Raw genomic sequence first — 24,698 nt, 5'->3', positions numbered from 1 at the left:
ATCATTTTAAAGATATTTTATACTACATATAAATGTTTAACAGTGAAAATCAAAAGTATTTAGATATAATTTTTACAAGTCCTTCAAAATTTAAGTCCTTGTATAAGCAAGGGCAAAAACCAGTATGACTTTGGGGCAAAACTTAGGACTATCAAACCAAACCTTCAGCCCTTTCCTTGATAATGTTACCAACCTTCAGCAGCTGTGGGAGTCTCTCCTTTCTCTTCAGAGGCAGGGACTGCTCCAATATCAAGGGCCACTTTGGATTTTACAGCTTCTTCTTCAGATTTCTTTTGAGACTGTTTACTCTGATCCTTTTTCCCAGTCTCTAGCTCTTCTTTTTCTTTCAGCTTCCGCAGTTTTGCTTTTTCTTCATCTCGCTTTTTTCTTTCACGTTCTTTCTTTTCTGCCTTCTTTTGGGCCACTGTCTTAATTTTGAAGGAGGAGTCGTCGTCTTCATTCCCACTCTCCACATTAGGACCTGGCTTATTTTTTTGATTTTTTTTCTGTCCTTTTCTAGACTGCAAAAATTCATCTGATTCATCACCACTTTCACCTGAAGAATTTACTCTGGAACGCTCTTTAACTCTTTTACTGTTATCCTCATCTTCTTCTGATCCATCCCCCTTTTTATTTGATTTCTGAACTTTCCCTTTAGCTTTTTTAGAAAGTTTATTAAAATCATCATCATCATCATCACTCCCAGAGTACATTTCCACTTTTGGCTTTGCAGTCTTTTTTGATTTTGAATCTTTATCTTCCCATTCTTCACTATCATTATCATCAAAACTTTGTTTTTTGCCTTTCTGTCCTTTCTTTTTTTTATCTTGTTTTGAGGTGGATTCTTCTTCATTATTTTCTGTTGGCTAAAAAATTTCCATTGTTAAAGATTTTAATAGTTACATTTTATTTTTTAAAATAAGAGTCCTCAATCATGTATTTTACTAAGTACACATAGAAAAAATTCTCAAAATAACTTCAAAATAAGGTCCATTTTTACAAATATAAAACTCGACCAAGTACCAGAAGCTAGCCTAGGCCTCAGGCACATTTCACATTCACTGGAAATGTCAGAACCCAGGTGCTCTGAAGCAAGTACTAATCATCAGTTCACATTCACTACCTTCTCAAATGGCATACAGAGCCTATGAGGAAAAGGAAAGAAAAAAACATATGCCTATCACTTTCCCATTACTTTGAGGCTATTCAAATTCAAAGAATGAAAAAGAAAGAACACAGAACACCGAAGATGGGAAATGTTCTACCTCCAAATGTACTAATTTTATGAATAGGCAACATTATCACAAAATACGTTTAAATTCCCAAATAAATGTTTTTATATCTGTGAAAGTCTTAAAACACATTTCCTAAAAATTGTTTTCCCTCTTTGGCATCAGAATTTATAGAAATTTTTAAATAACATATTCACACTGCTCAAAAGCTTCCAAAAGCAGCTCCCCAAAACTGGCACTAGGACACAGAACAGGTAACAATGGTCTGTTTTTCACCTTTACTGCAGCACTTTCTCTGTCAGCTTTGATGCCTTGAGCTTCCCAAGACAATTCTTCCAGTTCTTTCAGGATATCGTCTTCACTAGAAAAGGATTAAAATATATTCTGAGGCACTGAATTAGCTTAATAAGTCAATCTAGTACCAAAGCTAATAAAAATCAAATATATTTGAAATATACTTACTCAAAGTCTGGCTTTCTTTTATCCTTTTTCTTTTTCCCCTTTGACTTTTGAGGTTCCTGTTCTTTGGCAGCACCAGCTCCTTCTATTTCTGCAGCCAAGGCATCGAGATCAATGTCATCCTTGGCACTTAAATGAAAACAAAGAAGACCTAAATGTTACTCGAGAGCAAAATAATCTACCACATTAACAAAGAAGTTTTTTTTTTAACATTTTGACTTTTCTCATTTATTAGCAGCCCACTGAGAAAAATCATTTGGCAAGTTCTTTCATGACAATACTTGAGTTATATCTACTTATCAGCCTCCCTGCATCTGTTTCAATAAAGTTACACTCGTATCAGAAAGAACTATAATGAACAGCTCCAGGAAAATCTAGGTAACAAGAGAAGGAAATTAACTTTTGTTGATACCAAAGTTTTTTGATGTGTGCCTGAAACAAATGATTTATAAAATGGAGAGAGCTTAAAAGATAAAACAAGTCTTATAACTTTATTATTAATAGCAACACCTAAATATTTGAACAGCTATTCATTATTACTTGGAATAGTAGAAATTTTAGAGCTGGAAGGAACTTTAGAGTCCACCTAGTCTATTATCTCATTTTGCCAACAGGAAAACTAAGATGCACAAAGTTTGAATGCCTTGGGCAAAACATCCAAATCTAAATGAATTAGGAATGATTTACTAAATAAAACACATAAAACATCCAAAACCCAGAATCAAATCTGCTCATAATCTTTTACATTCTTGGTTTCATTTCTGGTTCTATCCCACAATGTCCTCACCTACAAATATTGGAATAAACCAAACTATGCTCCAGTTAAAAACTACAGAAAACCAAGGAAGTCAGTCTGAGATGTACAAATATGAAAGGTAGATGAATCCAAATAAATGATACAGTAAGAAACAAAAACTTCGAGACGCCTGGGTGGCACAGTTGGTTAAGCGTCTGAGGTCCTGGGATCGAGTCCTGCATTGGGCTCCTTGCTTACCAGGGAGCCTGCTTCTCCCTCTGCCTGCCGTTCCCTCTTCTTGTGTGCTCTCCCTCTCTCTCTCTCTGACAAATAAATAAAACCTTAAAAAAAGAAAAAAGAAAACAAAGACTTCATGCAACATGACCCCCCACTTTGCACACCTCGTCATAAAGATGCTTCATTTCAGTAAAGAAAATTTCTTGAGAATAACTTTAGCTCTATGATAAATATAATTTTAAGATTAACAAGACACTGAGGATATAAAATTTATTCTCAAGGGTCTTAGAAGAGACAGCAAATCAATAAACCAGGAGTTGCAAAATGCCAAATGCCAAGAAGTGAAGGAATTTATGCTTTTATAATAGTTGTCCAGAACTGAAATAATTCCCTTTTGTCCTATATTTTAGACAGTGTATTTGAGAAAGATTATGTAACACTGAACTGCTGCATTGGAGAGGACTTCCTTTTTTCTTTTTTTTAAAGATTTTATTTACTTATTTATTAGAAAGCGAACGAGAGAGAAACAGCATGAGAGAGGAGAGGGTCAGAGGGAGAAGCAGGCTCCCCACTGAGCAGGGAGCCCGATGTGGGACTCGATCCCAGGACCCTGGGATCATGACCTGAGCCGAAGGCAGTCGCTTAACCAACTGAGCCACCCAGGCGCCCTGGAGAGGACTTCCTGAAGCATGAAATGCATAATCATAAAGTCAGACACTTCCTGGCAGAAGACAAGCCTGGAACCAAGTGCTGAAGGGGCTGGACAAAGCAGGTGTGCATATCATATCAGACACAAGAAGTACAAAAACCTAAAGACAAAGTACATGGTGTCTAAAGAAAACCCATAAAAGGGTATCTGAACCAACTGAGGTGTTTTTCGTTAAGTTATGGGTTTCATGACCCAACCCAAGATCAAGGGACCCAGTAACAGGGGTGGAGCTAGACAGCGTATTTTTAGCAATCTTTCCAAGTGACTTTGGGCCCAATTTGAGTAGTTATCCTTTTTAATAAATGTAGAAACCAAGGCATGGAGAATTCACCCAAGATCACACAAGACAGAGATGGGATTTGAACCCAGAAGTTCTGATTCCACAATAACAGACTCTTAACTCTGCTTACATAACCAAATTTGCATTTTAGAAAGCTCCCTTTGGTATGAGGGGCAGACTAGAATCTGAACTAGTTAGGAAGCAGGAAGACCAGTTAGGGAGCTTTTATAGTTATTTATAATGAGAAATAATGAACACCTGACTTGCAGCAGTGACAGGCAAAATGATATTATAAGATACATATTGAGGGAATCAATCAGCAGCACTTAAGTGACCAACTGGATGTGTTAAATATAGACGGGAAAGAATCAAGAACCATCCTTAGGTCTCATTAAATAAGAGAAACCTAAGCCCGGCCAAGCATCAACCAGCAGTATCTCCAAAGGCACCTCTGCCAATATTTCATACCACAGAAGCTTCTAAACACAGGGTGAGATGGGAAGATGGTTAATGACTGAAGTTTGGCACCTCACCTCCAAAAATCTGCCAGCTCTCACCTGAACTATATTCATCGTATCAGAATACCTTGTGACTAATTATATTTCCAGAGCAGTCATTTGGTTTCATATTACTGAAACAAACATCTCCAGGGTAACAGTCTATAGGGCTCCCTTGCATGCTATTGAGTCTGGCTAGTCTAAAAGACTGACAGGTTTTTGTTTTTTTTTAAAGATTTTATTTATTTGAGAGAGAATGAGAGTGAGAGAAAGAACATGAGAGGGAGGTGGGTCAGAGGGAGAAGCAGACTCCCCGCTGAACAGGGCGCCCAAGGCGGGACTCGATCCTGGGACTCCAGGATCATGACCTGAGCCAAAGGCAGACGCTTAACCAACTGAGCCACCCAGGCTTCCCAAGACTGACAGTTTTGGAGTGCTTATCATATATCAAAGCATTGTGCTGATCAACCGCTAGACATACTATATATCATTTACTCCTAACAACTCCATGAAGTTAAGCTTAAAGATGATAAAAAGAATTTACAAAAGGCTAGAAAATAGCATACCAGGAACTCCCAAATCTGACATCAGAATTGTGCTGCCTTCCTTAAAAATGGGAAACCAAGTTTCTGAAATTGTCTGAAAAATTCAAACATACCTACAAAATATATCAGTGATACATAACACAATTTAAGTCTTAACCACAATGGTTTCTAAAGTGTTCCTTCAATATGTACTGGTTTCTCCCCCAGACTCAGGAAGAGGTCCTAAAAAGTCAACCATACTGCAATGACAGGACATGAAAGTGACACACATATAATATCAGTTGAAACTTTATACCTACATTTTCAGTGCTACTCCTATACCTCCCCACTACAAACTACAGCTTTAAGATTTCAATAAACCAAAGAATCAAATCTAAAATCCAGTTATGCTGATAAGAAAAGCTTTAAAATCTTCAAGAATTCTATAAAAGTATTTTTCTATAGGTATATCTTTCTGCAAACCACTTTTCCCTTTAACAAACCCATAACATTCCTATTAATATTTCCTATGACAACCCCCAATCCTTTATTCTAAACTTACTACTGATTTACAGAGATAAAAAGCAATTTTCTATTGTACTGTTTTCACATGGTACATTCTTCCATCAAAACAATAAATATAACTTAATGGCCTTTAAAAATAAAGCTATTAAAAAGTTATGTGTAGATTTTTGAGAAACAGCCAAACTCTTTTCTAAAATGAGTTTACCATTTAATATTCACAACAACAATATATGGAGATGTCCATTTTCTTTCCCCCCACATTCCAGACAGTATTTGATATTAATGGGTACTGTTCAAGATGCTCTAAAGGATATGTGGTGGTATCTCATCATAGTTTTCATTTGCATTTCCGTAAAGGCTAGGGTAATTAAACATTTTTTCCTGCGTTTATTTGCCATTCATACGTACTGTTCAGTGAAATGTCTGTTCATATCTTTTGCCCATTTTATAATTGGACTGATTGAATGCTGAGTTTTGAGAACTCTTTTTATGTTCTGAGTCATTGGTTGAATACGGTTTATACATTTTCTTCCCGTCTGGAGCTCATCTTTTAACAGGGTTTTTATCAAAGCAAAAAATTTTCATTTTCACAAGATACTCCATCAAAATTTTATGAATCATGCTTTTGGTGTTATGACTAAGAACATTTCACCATGCCCTAGAACTTGAAAATAAAACCTGTTACCTTCTAACAATTGTGTGCTTTAATGTTTTGTTTAAATCTATGATCTATTTTAATCTTTTTTTTTTTTTAAACCTATGGGTACTCCAGCTGCTTCAGGAACATTTTAAAGTATCCATCCTACACTGAACTGCTTTTGCACTTTTGTCAAAAATCACTTAGCTATACTTGTATAGGGCTATTCCTGAGTCCTTTATTCTCTACTGATCTATGTGTCTCTCCCTCTGACATTAACAATTATGATTAATGGAGCTATATAGTAAGTTTTGAAATCAGGTGAAATGATTCCCTCCCTTTATTATTCATTATGAGAATTGTTTTATCTATTCTTAAGTTGGACTTTTCAAATATATTTTAGAATAATCTTGTATATATCTATGAAAAAAGTCTTGCTAGAATTTTAATAGAAATTGTGTTAATTATATACAAAGAGATTTGAAGAGAACATCTTCATTATGTTATATCCATAGACTGGAAGACAATGTTTCTCCATTTATTTATGGAGAAACCTGTTACCAGGGTGCACTGATCTCTTCCATCAGTGTTTTGAAATTTTCACAAAACTAGTATTTTTTAAATAATTGGAGATTTTAAAATTCAGTTTCTACATACTCATTACTAATGTACAAAAATATGATTAGATCTTTATGTTGATCTGGTATACTGCAACCCTGTTGAACTCACTTATTAGTGCTGAGTTTTAAAATGGATTTTCTACAAACATCATGCCATTTGCATATAAGATCAGTTTTATTCATTTCTGATCTGTATTCCTTTTTTTCTTTCTTTATTGCACTGGCTAAAACTAGTGTTATGTTGAACAGCAGTGGTGAAAGCGAACATCCTTGCCTTGTTCCCAATCTCAGAGTTTTTCACCTCTATGTTAGCTGTAGGTTTTTTGTAGATAACCTTTTCAAACTGAAGAAGTTTCCCTCTATTTCTAGTTTTCTGAGTTTTATTATGAATGGGTGATGTATTTTTGTCAAAAGCTTTCTGTATCAAATAAAAACAGAAAAAAATTTTTAAGTTTTCTGCATCAACTGGTGTAATCATAAATAATTTTTCTTTAACCTGTTACCAGGGTGCATTACATTGATTGGCTTCTGAATAATGAACCAATCTTGCATCCACCTGAATTCACTCCATTTGGTCATGCTGTATATTTTTTATATAATGCCAAGATGTAGTTGTACTCAATTCTATTTGTTAACATTTCATTAACAACTTTTGCAATCTAGATTTATGAGGTTATCAGCTGGTAGTTTTCTTTTTTGTGCACACCACTTTCAATTGGCTTTGAAATCAGGGTAATACTAGTTTCATAAAAACATCTGGAAGGGTCTCCTCTCCTGTTTTCAGAAATGATTATATAGACTTGGTGTTAATTCTTCTTTAAATATTTGGTAAACCAGTAAAAACGTCAGACTCTGAAGATTTATTTTTCAGAACATTTTAAGTTATAAATTCAATTTCCTTAACAGGCATTGGGCTCTTCAAACTGTCTATTTCACCTTGGTGAGTTTCAATAGTTTGAGAAGTCTATTTCATTAAAGTTATCAAATTCATGTGTATAGAGTTGTTCAAAGTATCTTTTTTTATCTTTTTGATGTACAGCTATAATACTATCCCCTATTTCATCCTTAAAGGCCTGTATCTAGTAAACACATTGATTCACTAATTTGTAACCTTCCAAAAGAAAGCAGTAGGCCCAAGTAATTTTACTGGTGAATTATAGCATTTAAGGAAAAAATTACACGATTTGTCCACAATCTCTAGAAAATAAAAGCAGAGTCTCCCTAACTCATTCTGTGAGGATAGCATTACCCCAATACCAAAACCAAAAACAGTGTAAGGTAAAACTACAATATCCTTCATAAACAAAGAGGTAAAAATCCTCAAAAAAAAAATATTAGTAAACTGAATCCAACAATGTATAAAATGAATTATACACTACGACCAACTGGAACTTATTTCAGATATGCAAAATTTGAATACAAGAAATACTGTGAACAACAATATGTCAACAGATTCAATGACTTAGATGAAACGGACAAATTCCTAGACAAACTACTACAACTGATTCAAAAAGTAGAAAATCTAAATACACCTTTAACAAGCACTTGAGTCATTAATCTAAAAGTTTCCCACTAAGAAAAGTCCAGGCCCAGATGGCTTCACTGATGAATTCTATGATACATATAAAAAATTAACTTCAGGGGCGCCTCGGTGGCTTAGCCAGTTAAGCAACTGCCTTTGGCTCAGGTCATGGTCCCAGGGTGCTGGGATTGAGTCCCATGTCAGGCTCCTTACTCGGTGGGGAGCCTGCTTCTCCCTCTGTCTGCTGCTCCCCCTGCTTGTGCACTCTCTGTCAAATAAAGAAATAAAATTAAAAAAAAAAAAGAATTACCTTCAATCCTTCACAGACTCTTTTGAGAAAGAGAGGAGGGGGAGGGGGCAGAAGGGAGGGAGGAAAAAAAAAGAACACTGAGGCCAATATTATCCAGATAACAAAACTAGACAAAGACAGAAGGTACAGATGAAAAAAAATACTATCACACCAAATCCAGCCACATATAAAAAAGATTACACATCACAACCAAGAGGAATTTACTTCAGGAATGCAAGGTTGGGTTTAATATACATAAAAGCAACGTTATCAACCGCATCAACAGGCTATGGAAAAAAAAAACAAACCTATGATCATATTAACTGCCACACCAAATAAATTTTATGAAACCCAACACCTATTCATATAAAAATACTCGCAAACAAGAAATAAAGACCTAAACAAACAGAAAAATGTTCCATGATCATGAAGTGGAAGATAATATAGTTGTCAATTCTTCCACCATTATCTACAGATTCAACTCCTTTGCAAATATCAACAAACTGATTTGACACATTAAATGGAAAAGCAAAAGGCTGAACAGTCAACACAATACTGAAGAACAAAGTTGGAGGATTTTACCCTATTTCAAGACTTACTATAGAGCTTACTACCAAGACAATGGAGTAAAAAAAGATGCAAAATCTGTTGACCTTGGGTGTGGCAATGAGGTTTAAGATAAAACAAAAACCAAAAGCAGAACTCATGAAAAGAAAAAATGATAATTTAGACTTTATTAAAATTTAAAGCTTCTGCTTAGAAGGATACTGATAAGAAAATGAAAACACAAACCACACAGTAAGAGAAAGAGAAAATACAAGCACACCTTCCTTTATTATGCTTCATGGATACTCTGTTTACAAACTGAAGGGTTGTGGCAAGCCTGCCTGGAGTATTTTTCCAATAGTACTTGCTCATATTGTGCCTCTGTGTCACAGTATTTCAAACCTTTACATTATTGTTATATTTGTTATAGTGATTTGTGATCAGTGATCTTTGATGTCACTACTGTAATTGTTTTGAGGCACCACAAATCACACCCACATAAGACAGCAAACTTAATAAACATTGTATGTGGGCGCCTGGGTAGCTGAGTTGGTTAAGCGACTGCCTTCGGCTCAGGTCATGATCCCGGGGTCCTGGGATCGAGTCCCGCATCGGGCTCCCTGCTCTGCGGGGAGCCTGCTTCTCCCTCTCCCACTCCCCCTGCTTGTGTTCCCTCTCTCGCTGTGTCTCTGTCAAATAAATAAAATAAAAAATCTTTTAAAAAAAAAAAATAAATAAATAAACATTGTATGTGTTCAGACTGTTCCACCAACCAGCCATTTCCACCATATATTTATCTCCCTCTCCTTGGGACTCCCTATTCTGAGACACACCAATATTGAAATTAAGCCAATTGATAACTCTACATTAGCCTCTCAAGTGTTCAAGGAAGAGTTATACATCTCTCACTTTAAATCAAAAGCTAGAAATGATTAAGTTCAGTGAAAAAGGTATGTTGAAAGCTGAGACAGGCTGAAAATTAGGCCCCTAGAACCAAACAGTAAGCCAAGTTTTGAATGCAAAGGGTAAGTTCTTAAACAAAAGTGCTTCTCCAATGAACACACAAATGATTTAAAAAAAAAAAAAAAAAGTGAAACCACCATATCACTGATAAAAGTTTTAGTGGCCTGGATAGAAGATCAAGCCAGCCACAACATTCCCTTAAGCCAAAGACTAATCAAGAAGGCCCTAACTCTCTTCCATACTATAAAGGCTGAGAGAGGTGAGGAAACTACAGAAGAAAAGTATGAAGCTAGCAGAGGCTGGTTCATGAGGTTTAAGGAAATAAGCCATCTCCATAACATCAAAGTGCAGGCTGAAGCAGCAAGTGCTGATGTAGAAACTGTGGTAAGTCATCCAGAAAATCTAGCTCAGATTATTACTGAAGATGGCTACAATAAATAACAGGTTTTCAGTGTAGACAAAACAGCCTTACAACGGAAGATGTCATATACAAATTTCATAGCAGCTCATGGATCAGAGTAATTTTGGCTTACCAAGTCTCATTATGTAAGAAATACATTTTGTTAGGCTATAGCTGCTAGAGATAGTGATTCCTCTGATGGATCTAAGCGAAGAAACTGAAAACCTTCTGGAAAGGATTCACCATTCTAGGTGACAATATTTATCATTCATGTGGAGGGATCAGTATTAATAGGAATTTGGAAGAAGCTAATTCCTACCCTCATGGATTACTCTGAGGGGTTCAAGACCTCAGTAGAGGAAGTAAATGCAGGTGTGGTAGAAAAGAGGACTAGAATTAGAAGTGGAACCTGAAGATGAAACTGAAATGCTGCAATCTGATGATAAAACCTTTAACAGATGAAGTTGTTTCTTACAGATGGGCAGAGAAATGATTTCTTGAGATGGAATTTACTCCTGGTGAAGATGCTATGAAGACTGCTGAAATGACAAAGAATTCAGAGTATTACATAAACTTAATTGATAAAGCAGCAACAGGGTTTGTTGCAATTTTGAAAGAAGTTCTACTGTGAGTAAAAATATGCTATCAAACAGCATCACATGCCACAGTAAACTCATTTATGAAAGAGTCAATCGACAAAATTTATTGCTATCTTCTAAGAAACTGCCACAGCCACCCCAAACTTCAGAAACTACCAACCAATGTGATCAGTCAGCAGTCATTAACATCAAGGCAAGACTCTACTCCAATAAAACAATTATGAATTACTGAAAGTTCAGATGATGGTTAGCATTTTCTAGTAATAAAGTATGTTTAAGTTAATATAGGTACAGCCTTTTAGACATAATGCTATTTTTCACACACAACAGACTATAGTACACTATAATTTTCATATGCACTAGGAAACCAGAAAACTGATTTGATGTGCTTTATTGCAGTAGTCTAGAACCAAATGTGCAGTATCTCTGAGGTATACCTGTATTTGCAAATCACTACTGGCTGAAGTACTTGTACCCAAAATATGGGGAAAAAAACAAACTTTTAAAACTCAACAGTAAAAAAAGAACCCAATTAAAATATGAATAAAGATCTTAACAGTCACTTGAGAGATAAATAAATGGCAAAAAAAAAAAAAGATAAAAGCTCATCATTTGTCATTAGGGAAATGCAAATTAAAACAAGGAAATAGGGATTGCACTGAATAGTGTAAGATTGCTCTAGGTACCACAGACATTTTAACAATATTTGTTCTTCAAATCCGTGAGCATGGAATGTTTTTCCATTTCTCTGTGTCTTCCTCAATTTCTTTCATGACTGTTCTGTAGTTTTCTAAGTACAGATCCTTTGCCTCTTTGGTTAGGTTTATTCCTAGGTATCTTATGGTTTTTGGTGCAATTGTAAATGGGATTGACTCCTTACTATTTTTTCTGTCTCATTGTTAGTGCATAGAAATGCAACTGCTTTGTGTGTGTTGATTTTATATCCTGCCACACTGCTAAATTCCTGCTTTAGTTCTAGCAATTCTGGGGTGGAGTCATTTGGGTTTTCCACATAGAGTATCATGTCCTCTGTGAAGAGTCAAAGTTTGACTTCTTCGCCAATTTGGATGCTTTTTATTTTTGTTGTCTGACTGCTGAGGCTAGGACTTCTAGTACTATATTGAACAACAGTGGTGAGAATGGACATCCCTGCCATTTTTCCTGACGTTAGAGAAAAAGCTCTGTTTTTCCCTACTGAGAATGATATTCACTGTGGGCTTTTCATAGATGGCTTTTATGATATTGAAGTATGTTCCCTCTATCCCTACACTGTGAAGAGTTTTAATCACGAAATTGTACTGTCAAATGCTTTTTCTCCTTCTACTGAGAGGACTCTATGGTTCTTGTCCTTTATTTGATTTGCAGATATTGAACCACTCTTGCAGCCCAGGAATAAATCTCACTTGGTCGTGGTGAACAGTCCTTTTAATGTACTGTTGGATCCTACTGGCTAGTATCTTGGTGATAATTTTCGCATCCATGTTCATCAGGGATATTGGTCTGTAATTCTCCTTTTTGATGGGGTCTCTGTCTGGTTTTGGGATCAAGGTAATGCTGGCCTCATAAAATGAGTTTGGAAGTTTTCCTTCCATTTCTACTTTTTGAAACAGCTTCAGAAGAAGAGGCATTAGTTCTTCTTTAAATGTTTGGTAGAAATCCCCTGGGAAGCCACTGGCCCGGGACTATTGTTTGTTGGGAGATTTTTGATTACTGCTTCAATATCCTTGTTGGTTATGGGTCTGTTCAGGTTTTCCCTTTCTGGTTTCAGTTTTGGTAGTTTATGTGTCTCTAGGAATGCATCCATTTCTTCCAGATTGCCTACTTTGTTGGCATATAGTTGCTCATAATACGTTCTTATAATTGTTTGTATTTCTTTGGTGTTAGCTGTGATCTCTCCTCTTTCACTCATGATTTTATTTATTTGGGTCCTTTCTCTTTTCTTTTTGGTAAGTCTGGCCAGGAGTTTATCAATCTTAATTCTTTCAAAGAACCAGCTCCTAGTTTCATTGACCTGTTCTACTATTCTTTTGGTTTCATTGATTTCTGCTCTGATCTTTATTATTTCTCTTCTCCTGCTGGGTTTAGGATTTATTTGCTGTTCTTTCGCCAGCTCCATCAGGTGTAAGGTTAGGTTATGTATTTGAGACCTTTCTTGTTTCCTGAGAAAAGCTTGTATTGCTATATATTTCCCTCTTAGGACCGCCTTTGCTACGTCCCAAAGGTTTTGAACAGTTGTTTCATTTTCATTTGTTTCCATGAATTTTTTAAATTATTCTTTAATTTCCAGGTTGACCCATTCATTCTTTAGTAGGATACTCTTTAGCCTCCATGTAACTGAGTTCTTTCCAAATCTCCTCTTGTGATGAGTTCCAGTTTCAAAGCATTATGGTCAGAGAATATGCAGAGAATGATCCGAATCTTTTGGTACTGGTTGAGACCTGGTTTATGACCCAGCATATGATCTATTCTGGAGAATGTTCCATGTGCACTCGAGAAGAATGTGTATTCTGTTGCTTTGGGATGTAATGTTCTGAATATATCTGTGAAGTCCATCTGGCCCAGTGTGTCATTCAAACCCCTTGTTTCCTTGTTGATCTTCCGCTTAGAAGGTCTGTCCATTGCAGTAAGTGGGGTGTTAAAGTCCCCTACTATTATTGTATTATTATCAATGTGTTTAATTTTGTTATTAACTGGTTTTTCTAAATGGCTGCTCCCATGTTAGGGGCATAAATATTTACAATTGTTAGATCTTCTTGTTGGATACACCCTCTAATTAGGATATAGGTCTTTCCTCATCTCTTATTATAGTCTTTGGTTTAAAATCTAATTTGTCTGATATAAGGATTGCCACCCCAGCTTTCTTTTGATATCAATTAGCATGATAAACAGTTTCCCACTCTGTCACTTTCAATCTGGAGGTGTCTTTGGGTCTAAAATGAGTCTCTTGGGGGGCCTGGATGGCTCAGTTGTTAAGCATCTGCCTTCAGCTCAGTTCATAATCCCAGGGTCCTGGGATCAAGTCCCGCATCAGGCTTCCTGCAGAGCAGGAAGCCTGCTTCTCCCTCTCCCACTCCCCCTGCTTGTGTTCCTGCTCTCACTATCTCTCTGTCAAATAAATAAATAAAATCTTTAGGATAAATAAATAAAATAAAATGAGTCTCCTGCAGAGAGCATATCAATGGGTCTTGCTCTTTAATCCAATTTGATACCCTGTGTCTTTTGATTGGGACATTTAGCCCATTTACATTCACAGTAACTACTTAAAGATATGAATTTAATGCCATTGTATTAACTGTACAGTCACTGTTTCTGCATATTGTCTCTGTTCCTTTCTGGTCTATATTACTTTTGGGCCCTCTCTTTGCTTACAGGATCCCTTTTAATATTTCTTGCAGGGTTGGTTTAGTGATCACAGATTCTTTTAGTTTCTGTTTGTCCTGGAAGCTTTTCATCTCTATTTTGAATGACATCCTAGCTGGAAAAGTATTCTTGGCTGCATATTTTTCTCATTTAGCACCCTGAATATATCATGCCAGTCCTTTCTGGCCTGCCAGGTCTCTGTGGATAGGTCTGCTGCCAATCTAATGTTTCTACCCTTGTAGGTTACGGACCTCTTATCCTGAGCTGCCTTCAGAATTTTTCTTTGTCTTTGAGATTTGCAAGCTTCACTACTATATGTTGAGGTGTTGATCTATTTTTATTGATTTTGGGGGGGGGGTTCTCTGTGCCTCCTGGGCTTGAATGCCTGTTTCCTTCCACAGATTAGGGAAGTTCTCCACTATAATTTGCTCCAATATACCTTCGCGCCCCCCCTTGCTTCTTCAGGGATCCCAATTATTCTAATATTGTTTCGCTTTATGGTATCACTTATCTCTCAAATTCTTCCCTCGTGATCCAGTAGTTGTTTATCTCTTTTTCTCAGCTTCTTTATTTTCCATCATTTTGCCTTCTAGATCACTGATTCTGTCTTCTGCCTCATTTATCCTAGCAGTTAGAGTCTCCATTCTTAATTGCATCTCATTAATAGCCTTTTTTATTTCACTTGATTTGATTTTAGTTCTTTTATTTCTCCAGAAAGGGATTCTCTGGTGTCTTCTACACTCTTCTCAAGCCCACTTAGTATCTTTATAATCGTTATTCTGAAATCTAGTTCAGACATCTTACTTATATCCATACTAATTAAGTCCCTGGCAATCAGTACTGCCCCTTGTTCTTTTTAAGATTTTATCTGGGAGACAGAGAGAGAGAGACAGAGAGCACAAGCAGAGGGAGCTGCAAGTAGAGAGAGCTGCAGGCTCCCCACTGAGCAAGGAGCCCGATGTGGGACTCAATCCCAGGACCCTGAGACCATGACCTGAGCCAAAGGCAGATGCCTAACTGACTGAGACACCCAGGTGTCCCTCTTGTTCTCTTTTTTGAGTTGAGTTTTTCCCATCTTGTCATTCTGTCCAGAGAAGAATAGATGAATGAGAGAACAAAATACTAAAATGGCAACTACAACCCCAGAGAAATATACACTAAACAAATCAGAAGAGAACCAAAACCAAAAAAAAAATTTTAAGAAAAAGAATATAAGCAGACCAGTGAACTGAACCGAGCAGTACACCCGATCCTGTATTTTAGTCTGTTTGTTAAAAAATTAGATCCCAAAATTGTAAAGAAAGAAAAACTTATACATGTACAAAAATAAAGTTAAGTACTATGAAAGAATAGAATGTAACTATAAAAATGAAAATTAAAAGACAAAAAAAAAAAAAGGACTATAAACAGGTGAACAGGACACAGCAATACACTATATCCTGAGTGTATTTTGGTAGCTTTGTTAGAAGAAACTACATCTCAAAATTGTAAAGAAAGAAAAACATATACACACAAAAATAAAGTTAAGTATATTGAAAGGATAGAATGTAACTATAAAGATGAAAGTTAGATGAAAAAGAAAAAAAAGATTATCATCAGACAAGTGAAGAGAATAGAGCCATACACTAGATTCTGGGTGTATTTTGGTGTCTGTTAAAAGAAACTGCATCCCAAAATTGTAAAGGAATAAAAACTTATATACATACAAAAATAAAATTAAATATAATGAAAGGATAGAATGTAATTATAAAAATCAAAGTTAAAGATTTTTTAAAAAGAGCTGATAAATTGGTTGAAAAATGAAAGAGAAAAAAATTAAAATTGAAAGACTAAAGATTCGTGGTGGAAAAAACCCCACAAATTCTATATACTATTTTCCCCTAGGGCTGGAGTTTTGCAGTTCTCCATGATCCGTAAACTTCATCTTAGCTGGATGTTCTTGCTGATCTTCTAGGGAAGGGGCCTGTTGCACTGATTCTCAGGTGTCTTTGCCCAGGGCAGAATTGCACCACCCTTGCCAGGGGGTCAGGCTAAGCAAGCAGCTCCAGATTGTTCCATGTGGGTTTTGTTCCCTGAAGGCTTTCTGTGCATCTTTAGAGGATGAGAATGCAAATGGCAACCTCCTAATCTCCAGCCCTAGAGCTGAGAGCTCTGGGCCCCACTACTCAGTGTGCCCTCAGGGAAAAGCAGTCAATCACTCCTGTCTCCCTGGACTCTGTCCGCACTCCATGCTCACCCAGTCTGTGACTGAGCATTTCTATCTCAGGCACTTGACACCGTTTCAAGTCTCCAAACTCTGCAGACTCCTGCAGTGCACACCTGCGCCACTCCTGGATGGATGTGTGTGTGTGGGGGGGGTGTCTCGCTGCGGTTCTGCCTCTCACTGGCCCCCTGCTCGAAGGGTGGTTGGCCAACGGGGCCACGTTTCATGGTATATGGCAACCTGGAGCTGAGAGGCCCCTCCTGGGCTTGCTGATTGCAGCCGGCTTCCCCACTCTGATGCCTGGGAACTCTGCCACACTCAGGCACCCCTGGTCTTCCTGTGCCCCCAGGAATCCTGAGACCACACTGTCCCACCTAGGATTCCACCCCATGTTGCCACCTGAGCACCTTTCAGGCACGGACATCGCTCACTGGAGCAGACTTCTAAAAGTTCTGATTTTGTGCTCTACTGCTATATCACTTTCCAGTGCTGCCTTCCCCCGTGCCCCCCGGTTTATCTTCCAATATATTGCCTCGGATTCACTTCTCCACACCTCCTACCTTGCAGAAGGCTTTTCTATTTGTAGAGTTGCAGCTATTCTTTTCTTAGACCTCTGGTTGGGTTCACAGGTGTTCAGAATGATTTGATAGCTATCTATCTGAATTCCAGGGACCAGACAAAACTAAGGTCTCCTACTCCTCTGCCATCTTGGACTATGCCAAATTAAAACAAGGAGACAGCAATTCATACATACCAGAATGACTAAAATCCAAGAAATTGACAGTATCAATTGCTGGTAAGAATGCAAAATAGCGGATTCTAGGCTTGGGGTAAGCCCGGAGCATCTTGTAATACCAGAAGGTAAGTAATTAACATCTCCTTCCTACCTACACCTCCCACCCCTACCCAAAACAATGAGCGTGTAACCAAAGGAATGTAGACACCAAGTGAAAGCGCACTCAATGGCCAACAAGAACAAATTAATTTCTTAATTACAGCAACAAATTAATACAGTATTAGATTACAAGCCAAAGTAGAAAATATTATCCCCAAGTCCATACTGTTAAGAGACAAATGAATGAATAAATGGGGATGAGACAAGTCTCCCATACAGAAGAATTCTAAGTAAGTTATGCAGACATGCCATCATCAAGGAAATAGATAATTTCTCACTGAAGTGTAAGCAACACACAGTGATTTACTTTCAAAGAGTACAGGATGGAAAAAAGGAAGAAAAGGGTAACTTTACAATGTAAAAGCCTGACAAATACAGCCAAATGATCAAGGTCAGTATCAGTGATATGCTGAAGTTTTCTCAAAGATAAGGAGTCCAAGGAAAAATGACAATCATTTACAATCATTTCAAAGAAAATACTTTGCTGTAAATCTAACATGTATAAAATCTGTATGCTGAAAATTACGAAGATGTTGTTGACATCTAGTAAGGGTTCAATACACCCTTACTAGAAAATGGAGAGATATACCATGTTCATGAACTAGGAGATTCAACACAGTGAGATGTCAATTCTCCCCCAAAATGACATTCAAGTTTATGCAATTCCAATAAAAATTCAAGCAAGATCTTTGGGACATAGCCAATATAAACAAAACTACTCTAAAATTTATATGGAAAACAAACAAAACACCCCCACAAAACTAGAATACCTAAAACATTTTAGAAAATGACTGAAATAAAAAATAACTTTAGCTGATTTTGAGACTAAATATGTCACTAGAATAACCAAGAGACTGTGGTTCTGGCAGCCATACGGACACAAATATCAACAGAACAGAAGAGGGAATCTCAAATTAGCCCCCACAGAAGTATGGCCAACTGATTTCTAAAAAAGGTACAAAAAGCAATTGAAGAGAGGAATGATAACCTTTTCAACAAATGATGCTGGAGCAAATGGACATCTATTCATACCAAAAAAAATGAACTCCAATCTCATTATTTATACAAAAATGAACTCAAGATACTGACAGACCTAAGTGTAAAACATAAAAATATAACTTTTAGGGAAAAAACAAAACAAACAGAAAAACAAAAAAACCTTTGGGATCTAACACTAAGCAGTTTTAAGACTTCCTGAAATTAAAAAAGTACAATCCAAAATAAATTGGACTTCATCAAAATCAAAAACTTTGGTTATGCAAAAGACCATCTGAAGAGAATGAGAAAACAAATCACAAGAGAGGGAGAAAATATTTGCAAGCCACATTCTGGAAAAGGCCTGGTGTCTAAAATAGGTAACTCTGAAAACTCAACAGTAAAAATCCCAATAATGTAAATTAAAAATGGACAAATCCATGAAAAAACATTTCACTGAAGAGCAGTTACATACAGCAAATAAAGGATGTCCCACATTATTAGGCATTTGGGAAATGCAAACTGAAATCATAATAGAATATCACTACACACCAATCAGAATACCCTCCTGACAAAAAATAGTGATAATAACCAATGCTGGTGAGGATTTACAGGATCTGTATCACTCACACATTGCTGGTAGAAATGTAAACTGGTATACAGCTACCCTGAATAATAGTCTGTCATGTTCTTATAAAACTAGAAACATACTTACCATATGACCCAGCAACTGCACTCTTGCACATTTATCTCTGAGCAATGAAAATTTATCTCATTCAGAAACTTGTACACAAATGTTTGTAGTGGCTTCATTTGCAACAGCAAAAACTCAAAAACAACCCACAGGTCCTTTAATGGGTAAATGGTTAAATAAACTGTGGTTCATCCCCATTCCATGGAACACTATTAAGCAATGAAATGTAAAGGACTATCAATACATGCAACAACTTGGATTAATCACAAGAGAATTAGGCCGACTGGAGAGAAGCCAATCCCCAAAGGTTACATACATACATGATTCCATTTATACAACATTTGGGAAGAAAAAATTTTACAAATGTAGAACAGATTCAAGGTTACCAGGGGTTAGGATGGGCAAGGAAGGGGAGGTGCACAAGGAGATGAATACAGTTACACATGAACAACATGACGGATCCCTGCAGTGATGTTTTGTATTTTGACTATGGTAGTGAATACACAAATCTATACAGCTGATAATACTATAAGGCAGTAAACATAAACACAAATGAATTTATGGGCAGTGCATTGTATCAATGTCAATATTCAAGTTGTGGTGTTGTATAGTTTTGGAAGATGTTACCATAGTGGGGAAACTGGTAAAAGGTATAAAGACCTCTCTGTGTTATTTTTTACAACTGCATGTGAATCTACAATTATCTTAAAAAGTTTCATTTGAAAAACCAGTGTCAAATAAAAAGGCAAGCCAGACTGAGAAAAACAAAATTTGCAATGCATATACCTGATGAAGGATTTGTCTATAATATAAAAAAAAAAAACACCTCCTACCATCCAATATTAAACAATGTAATTTTTTAAATCAGTGAATGATTTGAACAAACACTTAACTAAATGAGATCCAAGAATGGCTAATTATATGAACCATGAGAGACTATGGACTCTGAGAAACAAACTGAGGGTTTTAGAGGGGAGAGGGGTGGGGAGATGGGTTAGCCCGGTGACGGGTATTAAAGAGAGCACGTATTGAATGGAGCACTGGGTGTTATACACAAACAATGAATCAGGGATCACTACGTCAAAAACTAATGATGTATTGTATGGTGACTAACATAATAAATTTAAAAAAAAAAAAGAATGGCAAATTAACACCTAACAAGATGGTCAATATCACTAACATAAGAAAATGTAAATTAAAGCCACAATGAGATGCCACTAGACAGCCACCAACATGACTAAAAAAAGACTGAAAATACTAAGTGTTGAGAGAGGATGTGGAGCAACTGGAACACATCCCCAGAGGGAATGTAAAAATGGCACAGCCACTTTGGAAGAGACAGTTTGGCAGTTTCTTAAAGTTGAACATACACACTTACCATATGACCCAGCAATCCCACTCCTAGGTATTTACCTAAGAGAAACGAAAACATATGTCCACACAAAGACTTGTACTCAAATGTTCATAGCAGCTTTATTCAATAATCACAAGAAGCTGGAAATAACCAAATATCCATCTACCAGGTAATTTATAAACAAATTGTCATCTATCCACATACTGCACTACTACTCAATGACAAGAGAATTAACATTAAATATACCAACATGGATAATCTCAGAAGTATTATATTAAGTTAAACTCAGCCAGCCAATAAAGGCTACATACTCTGATTCTACTTTTATGAATGTCTAGAAAAGGACGTTGACCAAAAAAGGAAAAAAAAAAAAAGGAAGAAAAGAAAGAAAAAAAAAGAACGAATGAAAAAAGTAAGTAAAACAAAAACAAAAAATTACAGTGATTTCTGACCAAAAGCCAGTTGTAGGGAAAAAATATTGCCTACAAAGGGTCATAAAGGAACTTTTTGGGCTAATGGAAATATTCTATATCATGACTGTGGTGAAGGATGCACAACTGCATACATTTATCAAAACTTATCAACTGCAACCTTGAAATTTGTGAATTTTATGCCAATTACACCTCAAAAAATGTTAATTTTAATTTCTTGTAATGCTATAAAACAGCTGAGAAGTTACAGAGTGCATTTATCAGTTTAAACACTTATGGTTAAAAGCATGTAAACCTAATATAAAATTTACCCATTTTTATAAGTTATGAAAAGTAAAAATAAACCTATAATATTCTCTAATACCTTAATTTCTATTAACATGATATAATGTAAAACTAAAATGATATTACTATAAAGGAATCTTTTAAAAACATGGTATTTCTTGGGGAGTCTGGCTGGCTCAGTCAGTTAAGCATCTGACTCTTGCTTCAGCTCGGGTTATGATCTCAGGATCATGATCTCAGGGTTCTGAGATGGAGCCTGGCACTGGGCTCTACGCTCAGCACCGAATTCACTTGAGAGTCTATCTCCTTCTCCCTCTGCCCCTTCTTGCTCATGCTCACTCACTCTCTCCCTTTCTCTAAAATAAATAAATTTTTAAAACATGGTATTTCTTTATTAACTGTGTGTGCAGGCATATACTCAACTTTGGTATTTGGCTTTTTGGAATAAATATCAAATATAAAAATAAAACATACTTCACTTTGAGATCAATATAATAAAGCCTCTTGAAGACATAAAACATTACCCAAAAGGAGTTCACTGAAATAAAGTAAAAGGAAAATTAACCTTATGTGCAAATTTCAATTCCAAATTTGGCAAATTTAATAATGACAGGCATTTTCCACTGAAAAGTCTAATGTAAAGTTAGACAAAAACATAGAAAATGCAAATCTTGCCAAACTATTCCACAATTCAAAATCTTCAAGCTTCCTAAGACTTTCTCCTACCAAGCCCTCTTCCCCAGTGCCTCTCTACCCCCTGTGGATGTTTTACAACCTGGCTCAAAATTTCTCCGACACTGAGAAATGGGGGTCTGTCACCTTCACTTTAACATGGGGCTGTGTGAATGATCAACAGACTATGGCAGAAATGATGCTATAGTTCCTGGGCCCATGCCTTTTCCTGGTAGCATCTACTTCCTGACTTTTGAGTTACTCACTGCCAAGCTAATGAGCATGTCCAGACCACACAGAGATCAAATACAGATGTTCCAGCTGAAGTCCCCACCAAGAGCTACTATCATCATCCACCAGAAGTGAGTCAAGTGCCAAGTGAGGAAGGCTTTAAGATGACTCCCTCACAGCCACCATTCATCTGCAACCACATGAGAGACCCCAAGTGAGACCCACCTAACGGAGTCCAGTCAATCCTCAGAACCAAGAGATAATGATTTTTATTATTTTAAGCCACTAAGTTTGGAATAACTGGTTATGATGCAAAAATAACTGGGACACCTATATATTCTTCCTATTCCTAATCAATACTAAGGCCTAAAGAAATGGAAAGCACATCAATGGAAAGAGGTAAAATCCCAAACACAACACTCCTTCCTCTCTACTCACCCCCAAGTTGAAAACTGTAAATTAACCATAATCTTGAAGCACTGAGGGAAATGCTGAGGAAAGGAACAGTTGCATAACCCTGTTGCTACCCCTTTTCATTTTACTTCAGTTTCTGCTCATCTCCCCAATGCTTTTCTTTCTTTTTTTTTTTTAAAGATTTTATTTATTTGAGAGAGAGAGAGAGAGAGAGGGCATGAGCAGGGGTGGCGGCGGGGAGGGAGAAACATGGGGGAGGGAGAATCTGAAGCAGACTCCGCATGAAGGCCAATGAGGGCTCGATCCCAGGACCATAAGATCATGACCTGAGCCAAAACCAAGAGTCTGATGCTTAACCGATTGAACCACCCAGGTGCCCCTCATCTCCCCAGCTCTTATCAACAATAACAAAAAAGAGGAAAAGCATAAGGAGAAATCCCATTCTCTACTCCTAACTCTATCCTACCAGTGCTAGTAGCAGTAAGGGAAGCAGAGAAACCCAGTCCTGCCTTATCCCTAGGATGCTTTTTAGCATTTCTCCAGTCTCCACATCTTCTTACCCAGCACTCCTTGATCATCAACAGTTACATATGTAAAGAGGAAAAACAAGACAAAAGAAGGAAAAGCCCAATAATCATTGCTCCTCATTAGCTCCCATCTCTGGCACAACCAGCAACTCCCAAAAGCACTCACTCCCTACTCCCTCAATGGAGTTCTATCTTATATACTACAACCCATTAATTCAGAGCTACCTATTCATACCTTGGGGGAGGAAAAAAAATAAAGCCCTCCCAGCTTATAATTTCCTTCCGAACTAAGTTTTGACACCTTTAAAAGGTATATGAAACCATACTGCTGCTTTCATTGTACACTGCAATGCAAACAGAATGCATCTTACTACCTTCCACAAAATTCAGCCTAATTCATCACTTTCTAAATACCTGATATGTTAAAGTGACAGCACAAGAACATACACAAGCATCACCTTGCAGAACCCCAAATACACATAATCTAAGTTCATACATATTATCGATTCCAATGTGTCTAACTATTAAATCAGTCCAAGGCATTTTTTTGGAGTGAGCACCCTCAATGGGGGTGAGGGGGGTACGGGTGAGGAATGGGATGCAGGATTGTGGGTGATTTCAGAAGTCTAAAATTTCTCTCCAGTAACTTGTTTTATCCATTTTTAATTTCAATTTGATAATAAAGATTTAAGATAAACATGCCAGAACCATACAGATGGCCAACTTATCATGCTGTACTCTGACAGAATAGCAGCCTAAGCTTTTGTTTACAAACTTCCACTTGACAAACTCTGATGAAAAAGATCAGAGCAGACTTAATATGTAAACATTTTGCCAACAGAAAGTGCTATAATACAAAGCTTAAAATCATCAGTTCAAACTGAAAAACTTACTAGAAAAATTGAGCCCTTGCTGAACTCAAAAGAAGTCCATTATAGGGATGCCTGGGTGGCTCAGTTGGTTAAGCATCTGCCTTCGGCTCAGGTCATGATCCCAGAGTCCTGGGATCAAGTCCTGCATTGGGCTCCCTGCTCAGCGGGGAGCCTGCTTCTCCCTTTGCTTGTGCACTTTCTCTAACAAATAAATAAAATCTTAAAAAAAAAAAAAAGAAGAAGAAGTCCATTATAGGAGGCAATATATTCACAATACAATGGTCTATTTAGATCTGCTACTCAAAGAATTACTCCGGGATAAGCAGCATCAATATCACCTTTTTTTTTTTTTTTTTAAAGATTTTATTTATTTATTTGACAGAGAGAGACGTAGTGAGAGAGGGAACACAAGCAGGGGGGAGAAGCAGGCTTCCGCTGAGCAGGGAGCCCGATGTGGGGCTCAATCCCAGAACTCTGGGATCGTGACCTGAGCCGAAGGCAGACACCCAACAACTGAGCCACTCAGGTGCCCCTCAATATCACCTTCTTAGAAATGCAAAATCTCAGGTCCCACCCCAGACTAAATGAATCAAAATCTCCTTTTTAACAAGATCCACAAGTGAATCACATGCACATTAAACTTTGAGAAGCACTAATTTAGAATCAACAACACACGGTGTTATCTTTCATGTCAATGCAGCAAATCTGAACTTTGAAAATACTACAGTTCTATTTGATACGAGAATTTGGGGTCTCATACTTGCATAAGAAATACAAGTTTATACCTAATATTATGCCTGTAGATATATATAGATGCTATAGATAATTTAGGCCAACATTCTGAATCAGTATCTTAAGAAAGGACACAATTTATAATCTAAAATAATTGCTCAAATTGAGCACATTCAACACTCATTGAAAGTGAACTTGTAGGGGCGCCTGGATGGCTTAGTCAGTTAAGCATCTGCCTTCAGCTCAGGTCATGATCCTGGGGTCCTGGGATGGAGCCC

At 37.0% G+C, this 24,698-nt stretch overlaps 1 protein-coding gene across 2 annotated transcripts in view; it reads right to left on the bottom strand.

Moving 5' to 3' along the window:
- EIF5B (eukaryotic translation initiation factor 5B) overlaps positions 1-24,698 on the bottom strand; it is a 96,251-nt gene that overhangs the window by 55,179 nt on the left and 16,374 nt on the right. For both annotated transcript variants that reach the window (XM_045885165.2, XM_045885166.3), the window contains exons 2-4: positions 1,695-1,820; positions 1,509-1,593; positions 194-866 (exon numbers count right to left, since the gene is read on the bottom strand). In XM_045885165.2, coding sequence (XP_045741121.1) covers positions 194-866; positions 1,509-1,593; positions 1,695-1,820 — 884 coding nt within the window. The remainder of the gene's footprint in view (positions 1-193; positions 867-1,508; positions 1,594-1,694; positions 1,821-24,698) is intronic.

This window comes from Mirounga angustirostris, unplaced genomic scaffold (genome assembly GCF_029215605.1).
Source record: "Mirounga angustirostris isolate CCGP_5_RB_7025 unplaced genomic scaffold, mMirAng1.0.hap1 SCAF_10, whole genome shotgun sequence".
Classification (NCBI taxonomy): Eukaryota; Metazoa; Chordata; class Mammalia; order Carnivora; family Phocidae; genus Mirounga; species Mirounga angustirostris.
The sequence above is the reverse complement of the archived record's forward strand: the minus strand, read 5'-3'. Positions and strand labels throughout refer to the sequence as shown.